The 17,747-nt window shown below is 42.3% G+C and overlaps 1 protein-coding gene across 5 annotated transcripts in view; it reads right to left on the bottom strand.

Moving 5' to 3' along the window:
- The window catches only part of FNIP1 (folliculin interacting protein 1), a 343,332-nt gene that overhangs the window by 67,031 nt on the left and 258,554 nt on the right, over window positions 1–17,747 (bottom strand). For all 5 annotated transcript variants that reach the window (XM_085618038.1, XM_085618035.1, XM_085618039.1 and 2 more), the window contains one exon: window positions 1,249–1,418. In XM_085618038.1, the coding sequence (XP_085474164.1) occupies window positions 1,249–1,418 (170 nt within the window). The remainder of the gene's footprint in view (window positions 1–1,248; window positions 1,419–17,747) is intronic.

Genomic DNA, 17,747 nt, shown 5'->3' on the forward strand with positions numbered 1-17,747 from the left:
AAAAGGGAAGTGTGGGTCCATGATTTGAATGGGTGTAGTATGGCCTCTTCCACATTGAAAAACTGGCACTCAGAACAATCACCCAAACCCAGCAGGACACATATTTCACAGGTATGTAAGATGCTGGAGTTGTCCCCCAACACCTGTTCATAAGAGAAAGGTGGGGTAGATCACAAGTCCAAACCACTGTGGTTACCGATATCTTTTTTTCATCATTAGGAAAGTGGGCAGTAATGACCGAGGAGGCCCTGCTTAGCCCTCAAAAAAAGGTTACCTTTGTTCAATCTCTGGCATGAGATCTTATTAAATTAGTAACACTGCTCAGTGATGTGAAAATCACAAAGATAAACTATGCAAAAACAGTTAAGAAACAAAAGTAAATACCAAAAATACAACAGATGGAGAAGGAACTGGATAATCAACACTTCTACAGCATTTAGAGATCAATGGTTTACTCTAATCCCAAAGGAGAGGCCTATTTGTAGGGCACAAGATCCTTACCATCCAAAGTCGCATGATTCCTCATCCGGTTTGATCGTCATCCAAGTAAAGATAGATCTAAGTTTGGACAGGCTTGAACAATAGAAAGTCTTAGCACTATGCATTTTCCTTTGTACTCAAGAAGAGCAAGGACATTCACGGAAAAAGAGAATATAAAAATTACCTATAAGTAAACTAATAAAGTTTTTTTTAGGGTTGTCTATACCAAGGTTGAAACAAAAATCTCATTAGGATGAGGAGGATAAGAAACGGTCAGGTCATCTCCTGGTCCAGGATCTTGAATCCTTGATGTCATTATCCTCACCCTGATTTAAACAAGTATGTAAGTATGTGTCAAAATATACAAGTATTGTATACACCCAAAAGATAATATTTAATTTTATTGTGGTTAATTTAAACCTGCACTTTGCTTCCCCTATAGTAAGGGAGGTTATGGCCCTTTAAGAAGGAGTGCTGCGGTAACCATCTATAGTCAAACATTGGTACAGAGGCATTACGAGATCAAACCACCTGTGCGTCCCATATTCTTGACAATAGAAAAGTATCCTGCTTACTGTCAAAGGAAAAAGTTAATTATTTCATATTTAATGAGCCACCTTACAAAGCTTTTGCTAGTGAAAAATAATCCTGAAAAGGAAACTGTTCATGTTCATAGGTTTTTAAATGAACAGTACCAACCTAATTCAATGTAAAGGATAAAAAGACAAAAAAAGGATTCTTTTGTTTAGACACATCTTTCAGACTTACCCAACTGTGCCCAGAGTGGATTATACGGATGAGTTTTTGCCAACATGTCCACACTTTGAGAGGAATGTTTTTCTAGGAAGATTTTGATGGGCGGCTGTCCATTGGGCATGACAGTTGGGACCCATGCTAGGTGGTTTGTCAGAACGGCAGTCAGCAGGGCTGGTAAAAATCTGAGAAAAGAAAAAAGGACCCCCATGTTATGTTTTTGCATCCAACCCTTTAAACCAACAGCAAATCGACACAGCATAAAGGAAGAAGTCACAAGTTTAGTTTCACAAACTTAACAATGATTGACTTCCAAATCCCATTTGTGGTTGCGAACAGCACATTTATGCAATAGGATGGTATTGAAAAATCTGCCACAAACGCAGATTTTCTGCAGTATAAGTTTAAAGACAGGACATTAGTGCTACTACCAGAGGGTGAGTTTGGGTGGGGGCACTTGATAAAGTAAAGAGCACGACAATGGTGTAACCAAAATGTATCGGGCCAGTCGGACTAAAGGGTGACAGGTCATATAAGAAATGTTTATATATACATACACATATATACATACATGCACGTATGCATATACAAAGTGTGTGGTAGTAACCATTAAACACTGAAAACTATTCTGATTGAATATCGCAGCTCAAAATCATTTACAGGGACTAAGTCTCTGGTACATTTACATGCAGATTTAAGTTATTTTCACTTATAGTGCATATTTGGCACCTTGGTAAGTAAAGATTAATTACTTTTTGCCTGTGAAAATTAAAGTATCTTTAACATTTCAGTGCTGCAATGCCGAACCACGTAACTTTCTTCAAAAAATAGGAACATATTTTTAAAATTGTCAAGTGTCAGAACACTGGGACAAACCACTGAAACCCGGACTGTCTGGGGAAAATCGGGTCGTATGGTCACCCTACGGAGGGGGCCCCCGGACGGCAGGAGCTGCGGTGGCCATTGTTACACCACTGGAACACGACTAAAGTCCTAACTCTGCCCAATGTTTTTCTCCCAATCATACGCACACAGATTTACTCACCAAAATGGCGGGGATAGGTATTAAAATTAAGCAGAGTATAACAAATATTACCATATTTATAAAAATAACATGTTTGGAAAGCAATTAGACACCCTCGTAGGCATGCAGCTATAGTTGTACAATATGAAACATCTGTTCCATAAAATCCTGATTGGTCTGTATGTAGTAGTGCAATAGGAGTTCGAGCTTACTTACCAATGTTTTAGCATATCGCTAAGCCTCGAAACTTAATAGGGCTATCAGTCAGGTAGGAAGCGCAATCACAAGGGTTCTTTCCCGCCTTACAGATAAATAATATGTCTGTCTTAGAAACAAACTAAAGGACCAATGTCTGTTTTTGCTCAAAGAACGAAGATTTGAGAAATCCAGTGTTATGAAAAACCAGATGATTCTGGTCACTGATGGCCTGCAGCCATATCTTTACTCTTGCAGAATGGTCATCATAGGTTTGTTTTGAAGAGTTTTAGATTAGAGATCTTTTACCGTCTTATCACTTCTCCGAACACTAATGATTGGTCAAACGAACTGATTAAATGCCCCTGTGATGATCGATCGAGCTAATGCACCTTGCACATTATTCTCTTTTGCACTTTCTATAAGGTCCCTCCAAAACGTTTTATACTTCCTAGCCTTTGTGACTACAATTTCAAACAATTAGGCCCGGCATTACTGTTTTCACAACAACTCACTTCTTTATTGATTTGCAGTATGCTTTTTAGGGTCCGTGATTCATCTCAGCAAAAGAATGACTATATAACAGCCATAGCTAGAGTTTTCTTAACGCGGGAGGCCTGACTCAGATGTTTCTTCATGCTCAAGTGGTACTTAAGTGAGCAAAAACAGACATGTGTATATGTAAATCCCACGTCCTGATTCAGAGGACTAAGACTAGTGGTATTATTTGGTAATGTGGCATTTGAAGTTTGTTTGGCAATGTGGTGCAGTAGTTTATTTGCTATTTTAGATTTAAGAGCAATTTTGTAAGCGTATCTGGGTGGGGCACTATGCACAAACAGATTTACAAAGAACCTTGTCGGTTTAATGGAATTTGGATATCTGCTGCAGAATTGTTTATTTTCTGTTAATTTAAAATTTTTGAAGTCCTAACAATGCTTGATTTCGGAAGCCATTGTAGGCGATGGAAGCCATAGCATGAATGCGATCTAACGATTCCACCCTAATCCTAGGACATTGCCATTGTTGTACAGATGTTAATCCATGCACCAATGGAATTTATTTTAGCTGCCAACCAAGGATAGAGGTTGTAAATGTCCAACCAGTACGGAGGTACCACAACTTTTACAACATGACATTGGTGTGGTGCTAATTAGTAAACCAAATTAAGTTAATAATAAGAGAAAATATTAAAAGAACACTTAAATAAAAAAGTAATACAAAAAAGCAAAAAATCGATTGTTAGGAACGTAAAGGTGATGAAGAGAAAGAAATGGAAGGCATGATCTCATATTTATGTTTGCATATAACAAAGAAATAAACAGCCACAGAGATTCAGCTAATATTATTTTTGAGGACGTCTTTAATGTTTGCCAAACTTAAATTTTTAAAGTTTGACATAGAATGTCGCAATTCCAAGTTCCAATCCTGACGCCGATAAGACCTCCGGCAACCAGTTCTAAACTTCATGGGATTTTTATCTTTCCAGGCTCTGGCAGTAGCTAATCTAGCAATTCATACCGCAAAGCAGAGGCTCATCTTCAACTTCCTATATTTATTTGCAAGTCAAGTTGCAGTCCCAAAAAGAGCTATCAGAAACATTTGCTGTAGTGATGTATGTAATGCATCTTCACAGAAAGCAAACATGCTTCCAAAACGTACTAAATAGAGCACTCATATGTCTGAATGATCAGCGTTGTTATCTCCGCAACCGTGTATTAACATTAGTTTGTGATTGGATGCTACACAATTTAAACACAGATAAGTGTGATGGATCAGTAAAAAAAAATTTGACAAGGATATCCAGTATTAATAAAAGTGGTTTTGTTATTACAAAGGTTGCAATTCCCCAGACTGGGGGCGAGTGCTTGCAATTCTCAACACTCCGTCCATCATTTCCTTTGGTTTTGGCTTTGTTCGCCATAAGTTGGCAGGGTATGCTCAGACGTGAGTCCCGTGCTCACTTTGCCACTGGATTCAAGCAAGCCTGGCTTAAGACGGCTGAAATGCCAGAAACCGGTCCTAGGAAGCTTGTTTCCGGTCCAGGGAAGGCATGGCTTGGCAGCTCGGGCTGGACTGTTCCCATGAGGCACAGGGTCAGACTGATTTGCATATGGATTTGCATATGGCCATGTCTGAACTGGGGTGGCAGAGTGGGCTAAAGAACGGTGATGGATTAAACCCAGATCAGTTGACTGGGGGTGAGTGCTTGCAATGTTCAACACTCCGTCCATCATTTCCTTTTATTTCCTTTGGTAATGCAAATGTGTCCGCTTTTGCGCGAGACCCGATTTGATTCTTCATATGATTTCGAAGGCTCCCAACTGTCAAAAACCTCCCTGAATTACGGGACTATCTTGTTCCAAGTGGAATTCAATGAAATCTTTAGTGCTGGGAAATTCTGTGTGGAATTCCACCTGGAGGTAACTGTATGTGTACACATTTTCCACAGTCATGTATTCCATTTACTCCAAACCTAGGACTAATCCTAAAGAAGATTTCTGACTTTTTAACAAAGTTTTGAAATTAGCACAAAGTGATCATACAACCCGTATCCATGATTAAACACTAGGGCCTCGATTCCAGTCGGCCAGGAAAAGAGAGAGAGAGAGCTATTGTAGCTCAATATTATCCAACACCCTGGGATCGGGATATAGTGGATGCGATAAATAGCACCGAATTATGATTTCTGCCCTAGAAATGGGGTAAAATATGCATATTTGGGTGTTTATTGAACCAAAATATTAATGTCCCGTTTTTTAATCAGGCCTTTTTGGCCTAGTAAATTTCAGCAGGTTTTACAGCAGTGCAAGGCTCATCACAAAGTATCTACAAGTGATTGCCACTTGCATGCTTTTTACAACAACTTTTTTTCAACAAAATTATTTTAACTTTTCATTCACTGCGACAAGTAGAAACACACGAGTCAGTAACAAGATGGTAGAGTTGGCGATCAATACATACATAACATTACAAAACTGTACCCATGGGGTTCAAGTTCATCCTTTTTATTGACTGTTCAATAAGTAACTCTTTGTGGCATTTCTCAAGTAAGTTTGATACCCTGTATCAATGTCCCTCTTCATTAGAGTTACTGGGTAATGAGGAAGAGGGTTTGCATAACTGATTTGCATAACAATTCTGACATGTTCACTGGATCCCCACCCACAAGCCGAAATATTTCTATATCATGAATGGCAGCCAGACTGCTTGAAATTTGTGGGCCCCATTATGCAAAATAGCCGATAATTTCTCTATTGTGTGTGTGTGTTAATAATTTCAAATGTAGTCTAATCCCTGTTAAGGCCCGAATACCTGGCAGTGTTTCATTCCAATATGTCTGCATACTGAAAGGGGTTGCAACGGCAGTGTAATCCCCGTTAGGGTTTTCATTTGTGACACTATTTCTTTCAAATAAGTTTATAAATCTGCACGAGCCCACCACATACGGAACAAAGTGCCTACTCCACCAGGAGTACCAAACATGGCATGCAGCCTATTTGGAGAAAGATACCAACTAATTAGCAATATATACACATTTTCTTTATGCTGCACGTATATAGATGACTTAAATGCTATGGTCCATATTTTGACCCAGGTTTTCTCTGCTACCTTCACCCCATAGACTCTCTCCTAAAGGAGTAAGCAATCAGGCTTGTGCTGGTATTGTAGGTTGCTTTTGGGTCGCTGGAACCAAGGACGGCCTTTCTGGATTTATTTGTTGAAAAGCATGGCTTCAAGAGGGGTTCTTTCCTTGCCCGCCATCTCTCCCTACGCTCCATGTGCCAATCCAGAATACGAGCTGCGTACGACAGTAGTCCTCTTCTCTCTTCAGTCCTAGGCTCTCTTGGATAACTTCCATCGTGTTTAACTTCCCCCTGAGAACAAATCCCCCACAAGAGTTGGATTGCTTCTGTTCCATCTTTTAAATCCTGTGTCAAAATACCGGATTGGAAATTTGGGTTGTGAATAATTGGCCTGGTTGGGGAAAGTCGTGCGCCCCTCTTTCCATGCCATCTAATGCCAATATTCTAAAAGTACTGATGTAGTGTTATTGTACTTCCGATCGCACTCTGTGTCAGCCATTGCAGATAGATTAGAGTTGAATTTCTGTTCAACGTTTACTCCCCTTTGCTGCCCAGATTGTAGTTTAGTTTAGTCATATTTAGTATTATTGGAGTACTTAGCATTCACTTTAATCTAAGTTACTGGCTTCTTAAAATTGGCTAGGATTAGTTTCTTTATTATTGGGTCCAAGGGGGTCCTATCTAGTATTTGTAAAACTTACATTAGGAAGCATCTGAGCCAGGTGTCTTCGGGCGAGGCTTTCTTTTTATGGCTGCTTTAACCTAATCTATGTAGAAAGTTCTTCCTTAAGAGGACAATGTTTACCAGCTTGACTGCAAATGTGAAGTCCTCTAGAAAGTAGTTCATCAGCTGCTCTTGTCTTCGTTTTGTTCTACGAACAAAGTCATGTAGAAGGTGGAAAAGGTTTTAAGGATTTCCAGGGTGTTACCTAGTGAGGCTAGTGCTTATTTTGTCTCATCTCTTTAATATAATTTCTAGTTTGCATTTGTCTAATCTTGTAAGGCAGCAATCTGTCCGCCTTGCCCCTCTAATATGGTTGATTTATGTGTAGCGGTTTCTTAGCTGCATTTCACATCACAAGTAACTCCAACTCTCCTAACCTTTCACAAATCTCTTAAATTCATAGAGAATTATTCTTTTTATGATGGGATTCTAATCGCTTTAGGGGAGTTTCCAACTATAGCGTTTTTCAGTTTAGCTATTTCTTCAAAGGTTATTGAATGAGAAATCAGAATTCCCCCTCTAGCACAGCCTTTGCCACAATCTAACTAATGCTCGAGCTCACCTTCCCATTGTCTTTATCTTCAAAATAATGTTCTATCACTCCCCTCTTCATATCTCTTAGTGTTGGGTCCCAAAAAACTATTTTCATAACCAGTCAAGGGCGGTGCGGAGGTGCTTGTGGTAAGACTGGATCTATAATCCACCATACTGAAGCAAGAAAAGACAAGGTCTTCGCCTCGATTCAGGTGGGAAGTACTTAGGTGATCTAATCCCTTGAGATGAGGAAAAAGTCAATCTGTGTGTATAACCTATGTAGCTTAGAAAACAAAAGTGATATCTTTGTCCTCTATCGGCTGCTGTCTCCTGATGTTTAGAAGGTTTAAATCTATCATGCTTTGCGATAATGATGCTGTGGCTTTTGAGCATGTAGGTTCCATTAGCGATCTGTCATCAGTGGAGTATAGAACAGAGTTAAAATCTCCACCTAGGAGTATGCTACCCTTTATAGAATTGGCTACCTTGGGAAAGAATCATGCCCCTAACCCCTATGAATATGCCTCATGTTAGACCTGCCATCCTTGTCATGGTTTCCCCTGACTTTTTGCCTCTACCTCCTATATTGTTTAATGTGTGCTGGATTTAATTTTTGCTGCTTTAGGTACCCCGGGCACCTTGTCTCCGCTGATCAGGGACAAAGTGCAAGGGCTCCCTGTTTAAATTCTGATAATGATGTATTATCCATGATTGGTATTTCTGATTTACTGAGAAGTCCCTAGTAAAGTGCACTTTTGTGCCCAGGGCCTGTAAATCAAATGCTCCTAGTAGGCCTGCAGCACTGATTGTGCCAGCCACACAAGTCGTCGTAGCAATGTCTCAGACATGCAACAGTAGTGCCTGCGTGCGAAGTTTTTAACTGCCATTTCGACCTGGCAAAAGCACCCACTTGCATGGCCCTAACCTTCCCTTTTCTTACATGTTAGTCACCCCTAAGCTAGACCCAAGGTACCCCATAGGCAAGGTGCAGTGTATGTTAAAGGTAGGATATGTACAGCTGTGTTTTACATATCCTAATAGTAAAATACTGTGTATTTCGTTTTTCACTATTGCAAGGCCTAGTTTCTCCCAAAAGCATTGGAACTACCTTGGAACATTTTGCAAGTGTAACGTTCAATTGGGAACAGCTAGCAATTTGGATTTTGGGCTCCATGAACTCTGAATTTATTAATACACCTTTTAGAAAAGGTGGTTTTTAAATTGCGCATTTCAAAATGCCACTTTTAGAAAGTGGGCATTTTCTTGTTCAACCATCTTGTGTGCCTCTGCCTGCTTGTGGATTCACAGTCTGGTTGGAGACTGGCGGGGGCTGTTTGTGCATTCACTCCAAACACACACAGAGCTGAAGTGTGCCCCACATATGATGGGCCATCCTGGCTTGGCAGTTCGGGCTGGACTGTTCCCACAAGGAACAGGGTCAAGACTGATTTGCATATGGCTGGGTCCAAACTGGGGTGGTGTGGTGAGCAAAAGAATGATGGATTAAACCCAGATACTTGTGACTGGGGGTGAAAGTTTGCTTTGTCCAGCATTCCGTCCATCAATTGTTTCTTTTGCATATGTCACCCTAAGTGGGAAGGGTATGCCAGACGTGGGTCTCATGCTCACCACACCACTGGATTCAAGCTAGCCTGGCTAATGAAGGGTGATGCCCTGAAACCGGTCCCAATATGCTCGTTTCCGGTCCAGGGAGGACCTGGCTTGGCAGTTCGGGCTTGACTGTTCACACAAGAAACAGGGTCAACACTGATTTGCATATGGCTGGATCCAAACTGGGGTGGTGTGGTCAGAAAAAGAATGATGGATTAAACCCAGATCCTTGTGACTGGGGGTGAAGGTTTGCATTGTCCAGAATTCCGTCCATCAATGGTTTCTTTTGCAAATGAGCCATCCGGGGCTAGAGTGGTTTGAGGAGTTGTCACAGACACCTGAATAGGCTGTAGCTGCTCTACACAATGCTCTCTACCTCCTGTAGTGAAACTGGAGCAGGGAGGACAGAACTGGTTTTACTGAGCAAGAGCGACTTTCTGAACAAAGACTTCAAAGGGAAAAAGGGGTACAAGTATTAGATATAAATATCAAAAGATTCAGATTGCTTCTGGACTAACAGGGCCCTGCCGAGAAAGAGAGCTGAAGAGCTGCCAGGAGGTGTGCTGCCCCTATGCTGTGTGTTGCTTTGCTGGTGAACCTGCAGTTGCTGCTTCTGTATGTAGGCAGTGGAAAGGGCTGAGCTTTTGCCCTGCTGTGGTATCCTTCTTAAAGAAGATCTCCAAGGGCTTGATGTAGAGTTTGCCTCCTGTTAAGAAGTCTCAGGGACACAAAGACTTCATCAGCAGCTGCCTTGAACTCCACTGCTAAGAGTTCTGACCTGTGTTGTGGTACCAAATCCAGTTCTGGGCCTTTGGAGGTTGTTCCCGTTACAAAAAAACACAAGAATTTAATGAAACCTGAAATTCAACGCTTTGCCCTCCATGCGGCTGAATTTTCTGATACAGCACCACCATGTGGGAGAAATTCCTGACGCACAGCCCCGTGGCCTCAAGTAATCTATGCAGCGCCTGCCAGCAGCCTGAAGACTCCAGTGTACCGGCCTCTAAAGCAGGCCCTGCTCTGCGGCTACAAGAAATGACGCATCGTGGGATTGCGGCTGAAGAAATCGATGCAGAGCCAGTTTGCCGCAGCGACCTCAAGCGAGTCTGGATTTCCACGCATCGCTCCTGAGCGCCATGCTTTGCTGATGCAGCACCTGTAGACCAGAACCATCCTGGAATAGACTGGTAAGTTCCCCATACAGTCTGGCTTTGACGCATCACTTCCTCCGCGTGCAGAAGTGCTGCATCGCCTCCCCAAGGACTCAGGAACGCACGCATCACTGTGTTTTCCAATGCGTCCCTCCTCTGCGGCTGTTATGCTTTGTGGATTTTGACACATCTGAGGTACTTTGTTTAGAAATCACACATCCATAGTTTTCTATGGCCAGAACTGCTTGTATTCTTTTAAAAGTCATATTTTGAGTTCTAAACTGGTGTGGTGTCCTTTTATATTGTTTTCACTGTGTTAATGTGTGTGTTTTGTGCAAATACTTCACACATTGCCTCTGAGATAAGCCTGTATGCTTCTGCCAAGCTAGGAAAGGGTGAGCATGGGTTATCTAGGTGTGTAACTTCCTTATCCTGGGAAGAAGGAAGGGTTCCTACTTGGACAGGGTACATACCACTGCCAACTAGAGACCCCTATTTCTAGCATCCCCTTTATCTGTAAACTTTAATTTCAGATCATATGCCAACCCATGCCTCAGCAATATCCCTACCCTTTTCGTTTTGGTTGTAGCAGAGAGGAACACCAATACGATTCTAGTTGTGGTATGTCCTATGCAACCAGATGGGTCTCTAGCATAAGAGCCACGACTATCTCTTCCGCTTTCAACTATTGCAAGAAGTCTCTGATCCGGATTGAGTAGAAGCCAGGAGAATGGACACGTAAAATGAAGGTAAAAGAAGTTAACACCATCTGCAGGAACCACAGGTGATCGGGGAGAAGGGTAAGCGCATGCAAATCTACAGCACCGCATGCAACAAACAGATGCTTTCAGGTTTAAGTAACATTTTCCATTTGTGGCATGTGTAGCTGTAGATACACATGCTGTGCACAGACTGTAATGTTGTTCTTCCACAAAGCAGTGGCTTAGCCAGAGGATGTTGCAGAGATTGGAAAAGTGTACGTAAGACAGCCTGGCCAACATTAGCTTGCTGGCGGGCAAAGACATTCACACAAATATATTTAGTGAATGTGAGAGGGGTGGACGAAGTAGATGCTTTACAGATGTCAGCCAGAGGTATGTCGCCCAAGAAAGCCATTAAAGCTCCTTGCTTGCGAGTAGAGTGTGAATTGAGAGGGATAGAAAGTAGTCTTTTGGCTTTGGCATCACAGGCCAAAGTGCAACCTGCTTTACAAATAGCAAGCCCTGTGTGTGGTTTGGAAAACGGCACAAAAAGCTGTTGTGTCCTATGAAAGGGTTTGGTTCCGTCAATGTAGTATATGATAGTCCTCTTGATATCCAAGGTATAAAGAGCGTGCTCCACTACAGCCTATGTATGTTGGAACACTACCGGGAGTTCTATTGTTTGGTTGATATGGAAATTGGAGACTACCTTGGGCAAGAATTTAGGGTTGGTTTTGATAACCAATCTATTATGATGCATCTGAAAGAAAGGTTCTTCCAAGGTGAAGGTATGTATTTCGCTGACAAAGGGAAGTAATGGTCGCAAGGAAAGCTACTTCCCAGGAAAGAAACTGCAATAGGCAAGAGTGAAGTGGTTGCAAAGGAGGGCCCATTGGTCTAGTGAGAACTATATTAAGGTTCCACACAGGAACGGGCAGTGCCCAAGATGGAATTTGAGCCCTTTCAGAACAGCCTTAATGACAAGGATTCTGAAAAGGGAAGTGGGCTTCCTATTTGTAGTTAAGCTGCCAAATCAGGCAAATGTAGTCTAAAAGAAGTATAGACATGGACAGACGTCTGCAAGTGGAGAAGGTAACAATGTCCTGTGCAGAGGCTGTGAGAGGGTGAACATGTGAGGAGATAATAGTTTATGGACCATTTCCACTTAGCCGCATAGCAAGCTCTAGTTGTGGACCGATGTGTTTCATTCAGAATTGTCATACACTCTGCAGGGAGGTTGAGATAGCTGAATTCCAAGACCGCAGGAGCCAAATCACAAGATTGAGCTGCTGTGGTTTAGGATGCGCAAGAGTCCATCGGTTTTGAGATAGAAGGTTCAGCCAGTTGGGGAGCTTCTCATGAGAGACTAGGGAGAGTTAGACCAGAGAGGTGAACGAAAGCTGGCGTGCCCAAGTTAGAGCTACTAGGGTGAGAAATGTCTCCATCAGCTTTCGAACCAAGAATGGGAGAAGTGGAAGAGGCGGAAAAGGGTAAGCAAATATCCTTGACCAATTTATCCATAGTGCACTGCCCATGGACTGTGGAGTCTGGAGGCAAAGCTTGGGCATTTTACGTGTTCAGCAGTGGCGAATAGGAAACCTCCACCCCCAACGATCGGCATACGGAATTAGGGTATGGGGGTGGAGATCCCATTCATGGACTTGTTTATGCATCCTGCTGAGCAGGTCTGCCAAATCATTGCCCATCCCAGGAATGTACTGAATCCAAATATATGCGCCCCGTGATGTATCGCCCAACGACAAATTCTCTGGGCTAACGCAGTCCAACTGGAGTGAATGCGTTCCTCTCTGTTTTTGTAGGTAAAACATGGGAGTCGTGTTGTCTATCCGGACAAAGAATACTTTGTGCTGTATGAGGTGAAGGAATGCCTGAAGGGGTAGCCTGGATATCTAACAGTTCTAGGCGATAGATGTGCTGGCTTTGTTGTGCAAAAGCTCTCCCACTTGGATAGTGAGGTCCTCTAGGTGCACCCCGCAGCCTGTAAATGAGGCATCCATGGGGATGGTCTTTTGCAGTAGTGGGTCGAGAAAAGCCTGTTCCTGCAACAGATTGTATTAAACCACTGCAGAGAGCGAGAAGTACGGCCACAAATCAACTCTAGATCCTCCGCCTGAAGCCACTGCGCAGCTAGACACGGTTGTAACAGACTCAGGTGTAACCTGGCATGAGGAACTATGGTGATGTAAGATAACATCATGCCCAGTAGGCACATTACTTTCCTGACAGAGATCTAGCAATTTGGCTGAGAGAGGCAGCAGCATTTGGAAAGCTTGCACACTTCCAGGGCTAGGAAAGGCTTTCCCTACACAGGAGCCGAGAATGGGCCCGAGAAAGAGTTGGACAGGCTGAAAGTGAAATGTGGTCACACTGAGGGTGAAGACTACGCTGTGAAGTTGATGGTGAAGCCTAGGCTGTGAAGGAGTTGAATTACTATCTGCGTGCACGTTAGGCATTGAAGCTGCAGGGTGCTCTTTATCTGCCAATCGTCCTGGTAAAGGAACACATGGATGCAGCTCCATCTAAGGCAAGCGTCTTCCACAGCTAGACCTTTTTTAAACTTCCTCAGTGGCCGTGGTGATCCCTAAAGGGTAGCACTCTGAACTGATAATGCTGGCCACTGACCACGAATAACACATATCTTTGATGAGCCCGGGTGGATGGGTATGTGGAAGTACGCATCCCTCAGATCGAAGTCGACTAGCTCCAGCAGGGAGAAGACATCCTGCAGTATTACCATATGGAAGTGTTCCAACAGGATTTACTATTTGAGGGGCCTGAGGTCGAGGATGGGCCAATGGGAACTGTCGTATTTGGGGATTAGAAAGTCCGGAGAGTACACCATCTAGCCGCGATGTTGTAGTAGCACCGACTATGGCTCCCTTGGCGAAAAGTGCATGAATCTCCCCCTAGAGCAGACGCTGATGTTCCAGTCACAGTATTTGTATGTAGGGTGGAATGTTTGTGGTGTTTGCATGAGTGTAAACAGTACTCCTCTTGCATGTCTAGAACCGACTAGTCCGAGGTGATTGCTGCCCAGTATCTCCCTCGTGGCGATGCGCCGCTAAAGCGATGCGCCCATCGATCCCGAAGCATATTTTTCATTATGGAATGCGAGGCACATTGCACAGGAGTCCTCACGGTGTTTGGGGGACACACAGAGGTTACAAACCTTGTGATGGTCTCTCCTCGGGTACTTTGCATAACAAGTAGAGCAGAATCGATAGAAGTCCTTTCTTTCACGTGGACATTCTTGGGTCTCGAAGTCTAAGCCCAACATTAGATGGCAGGAATATGCACAGCATGTCTCTAAAGCTTCACATGCCACGAACAAATGAGTTTGTGGTAGATATTAGGGAGTTAAGGCGCGGGAGTCGGGGGAGGGGGGTGGTCTCCAGGGTGTATTTTAGCAAGAAAAACATTTCTAACTAAATAACAGTTATACATTAAAGATTATGTGGGAAGAGAGATATTAAAAACAAGCATGAAGGCTGATGCCAAGCCCGCCATCATTCTTTTTGTACAGTTTTGTCAATTAGCATATCACTTTCGTGCCCCTGGGTGAGGCCCCAACATACTTTTAGGGAGTCAAATAAGTAGCTACTAAGTCTGCTGTGCATGGGTAGATTAGTGTTGTTTGAGGAATAATATTTTTGACAGCATTCACAAGGTTATGAGGGGTACTCCAAACCTATGCAGCTGCACTTCTTATGTTTTTGTGGAGAAGCCAATTAAAATCTTATAAACTTGTTTAAAACAAAGATACCGTGCTCTACAGGCACTTTTTTCATTTGTTAAAAATCCGCGCCGCGCTGAAGGGGTTAATTCTACGTATACACAAAGCTGTGCCGCATTATCTTATATTTAAATGGAAACAAGTGTGATTCTCGACACAAAATAATACACACTTTACTCAGTTAATTGGTTAGTAGAGTTGGCGATCTAAAGATGCATAAATTAAAAGAGTGCACATTGAAAGTAAGTTAATCATCTGGGGTGGGTTAGGAGCAAAGGACAGAGGATGGGAAGGTGGGAAAGTGGATGGAAAAGAAAGAAAATTATACTCTTAAAAAACATTTTATTATAATACATGTTATTAGTTGAGATTCATTACAACAAGAATCAATGATACCAGAGATAACAGAAGATCGATCGCATCATATAAACTATAGTGAGCAGAAAGCTATAGGAGTTGGGTACAATACTGACTCACTGAACCTTATGTCGTGTTTTAATGTGAACATTCAAAGTCTGTGCAACACACTAAACCTTGGAAGTCCCAGGGCAGGGAACTAGAGGCAGGGGGTATTCAGGATGAGCTGGCCTCCAACCTTAACATGTATACACTAAAGAAGCTACCCTGAATAGAATTGGCTAGGGGTTTTACAAGGTACTTGGTAGAGTATCGGGCATCTCACAAAAAGTGAAGGACTGTCATCACACACCACTAGGTGTCATGTTTCATCATTGGTAGTCCTCGCTCTGTAGAAACTCCATTTGGTAGAGAGCGGGCCTACACCTGGAGACAGGGAGGAACTTCTAAATCTAAGTGGGGTCCGTGAAAGTGAGTGATTTTTTAAAAATCAACGCAAATGCCAAAATACATTTAATAAACAGGCAAGCACACCCCCTACAGCAAGTCACTGTAATGACCTGCGATGTAAGGGTATTGCGTACTAACAACGCAGTCGTTGTAACGACCGCGTTGTAAAAGTATGCGTTGTGATAGCATGCGATGTAACATGCTATATTAGCCAGAAACAGTACTCTTTGGAACCTATGCTGATCTATTTCATTGCATTCTTTTAAATCAGCATCACCATCTGCTGTGTACAGACTTTTATTTATGTGTGGCCCATTTACTTTCGTTGTAAGCTGATGGATAGCTCCAAGGACCTAGAAGTCAAAACTCAGTGACTGCCAACATGCCATAAATACATGGATGATGAATTACCGACTAGGGCTCAATACTGCAAAGGCAGCGATTAGGACATGCGGACAATGGCAAAACTCCCAGCCTACTGCCATGTTTCCTAAGGAACTTGAAACCCCTCCGACAACATCAAGAGAGGTTTAAACCCTAAGAGTAACCATAGATTCAGACTTATTCTGGATACCCTACGCTACCAACATCACAATGACTACCTTCTACACAATGAAAACCCAATATTGCATCTTCCCATATCTTGCATACCGACAAACTGCAAGACATCCTCCCACTGTAATCCAAGATTGACTATGCCAAAAGCCTATAACTTGGCACACCCGCATTCATTATACGCAAAATGCAATATCATCCAAAATGTTTCTTCAAAGCTTCTCCTCTACCTTCACCCAAAAGAATGCATGACCCCAGTCCTGCAATCCCTCAACTGGCTATCTATAGTTTGAAGGGCAATTTTCAAGGCACTCTGCATTGTCCACAGAGCCCCCCAAAGAAAAGGAACGGTACACCTACAAGTTGAATTCAAGCAATACAGACCAAACAGATTACTGCACCCAATGTTTGCATCACTTATACCACCTTACCATAACAAATCCGTAAAAGGCACTGCTTCCTCCATACAGGCAACAGAGTAGAGAAAATAGTCACACTTTCAAGCGCTATCTTCAGCCTAGAACCCACAAAATGCAAACAACATTACCAACAAATTGCTTTCGTTATGCAGGTAACCATGGTTCACTGTTATCTACTTCCATATGTAACTGTTATTGCCCACGATAATACTAAAACCATAATATGCAACCGGCAGCAACAAATTGTAACTTATACTTATTAAATTAACGTAATACATATCTGCTATGAGAGTTGTCCACCACACATTACTGTACAGCCAAAAACAAACAATCACCACCAAATGAACAGGCATGGAATAACTGAAGAGATTCACCACACATTACTGGAATATTTTGGATGACTTTGATATAGTCCATCACTGCAGGCCCCAAATATCTATACAACCGGACAGCTTAGTTTCATCTCACATAGACATTCAGATATAGGATGATAATAAAAATGCCTCTACAGATCTCTCAAAGTTTCTCTCTCCCTCAAACTCAGGAACACAACTATGCACATAATCTCAGATTGGACAACCCAGTGCTGTTAGCAGTTAAGCAGACTATCATTTGAAATACAATAAAGGGACCTGCAGAGCTGTTCAATGCTAAAAGCATGATGAAAACCATAAAACTACGTCTGTCTCTTACACTTCATCATTCAACACACTAATGACTGCGTCCCATAACATGATAACCGCACCTAGAGGGTCATCATGCACGACAAGGAAACACCTTCTACATAGGATCAAAACAAAAACATCCTTCCAACCCCACATCCTACATGGTGTAGGATGCCACTCAAGTAGGCAAGCACTTCAGCGCCCCACTTCGGGAGAAATACATCCTCATTGCTCCTCAATCTATTCTTTATTCTCTTCATGCTACAAAATTACATTTAATACCCAATTTCACCTCTGTACCTGGTCGGCTGCACTACTGGCTACGTGCTCAGACCACGGGACTGGTCAAAGTCTGATGAACTTTAGCCTTTCAGAAAACAAGCAACACATTTGGGAAGTCAGAGACCCAAAATAACGATCAATTTCAAACAGTTTTCTTATTTATTTTTAGGACAGAGAAAAGACAGTATTTCACACATACAACCCACATTGCAAGATCACCATTCTAAGAATTTTTAACCAAAATCATTACATTTGCTAATAGTAACAAGTGTTATTTACAGCGCTCAGACAACTGAACTGTGGTGTGAAGTGCTATATTGAAAATGGGTTTCTCATTTAGCAATATTATTAACAAAAGATACATTGACACTTTTCTCATTACTTCCGTATAGAAAGGATGACAGGGTTTTGAGGAGGATCATTAACTACATTAGTGAGAAGGTTTCTTAGTCAAATGCAGATTGCCTATTTATCATCCTTACTAATATCAGCGTTTTGCCCAGAG

The sequence above is a fragment of the Triturus cristatus genome, chromosome 7 (genome assembly GCF_964204655.1).
Source record: "Triturus cristatus chromosome 7, aTriCri1.1, whole genome shotgun sequence".
Classification (NCBI taxonomy): domain Eukaryota; kingdom Metazoa; phylum Chordata; class Amphibia; order Caudata; family Salamandridae; genus Triturus; species Triturus cristatus.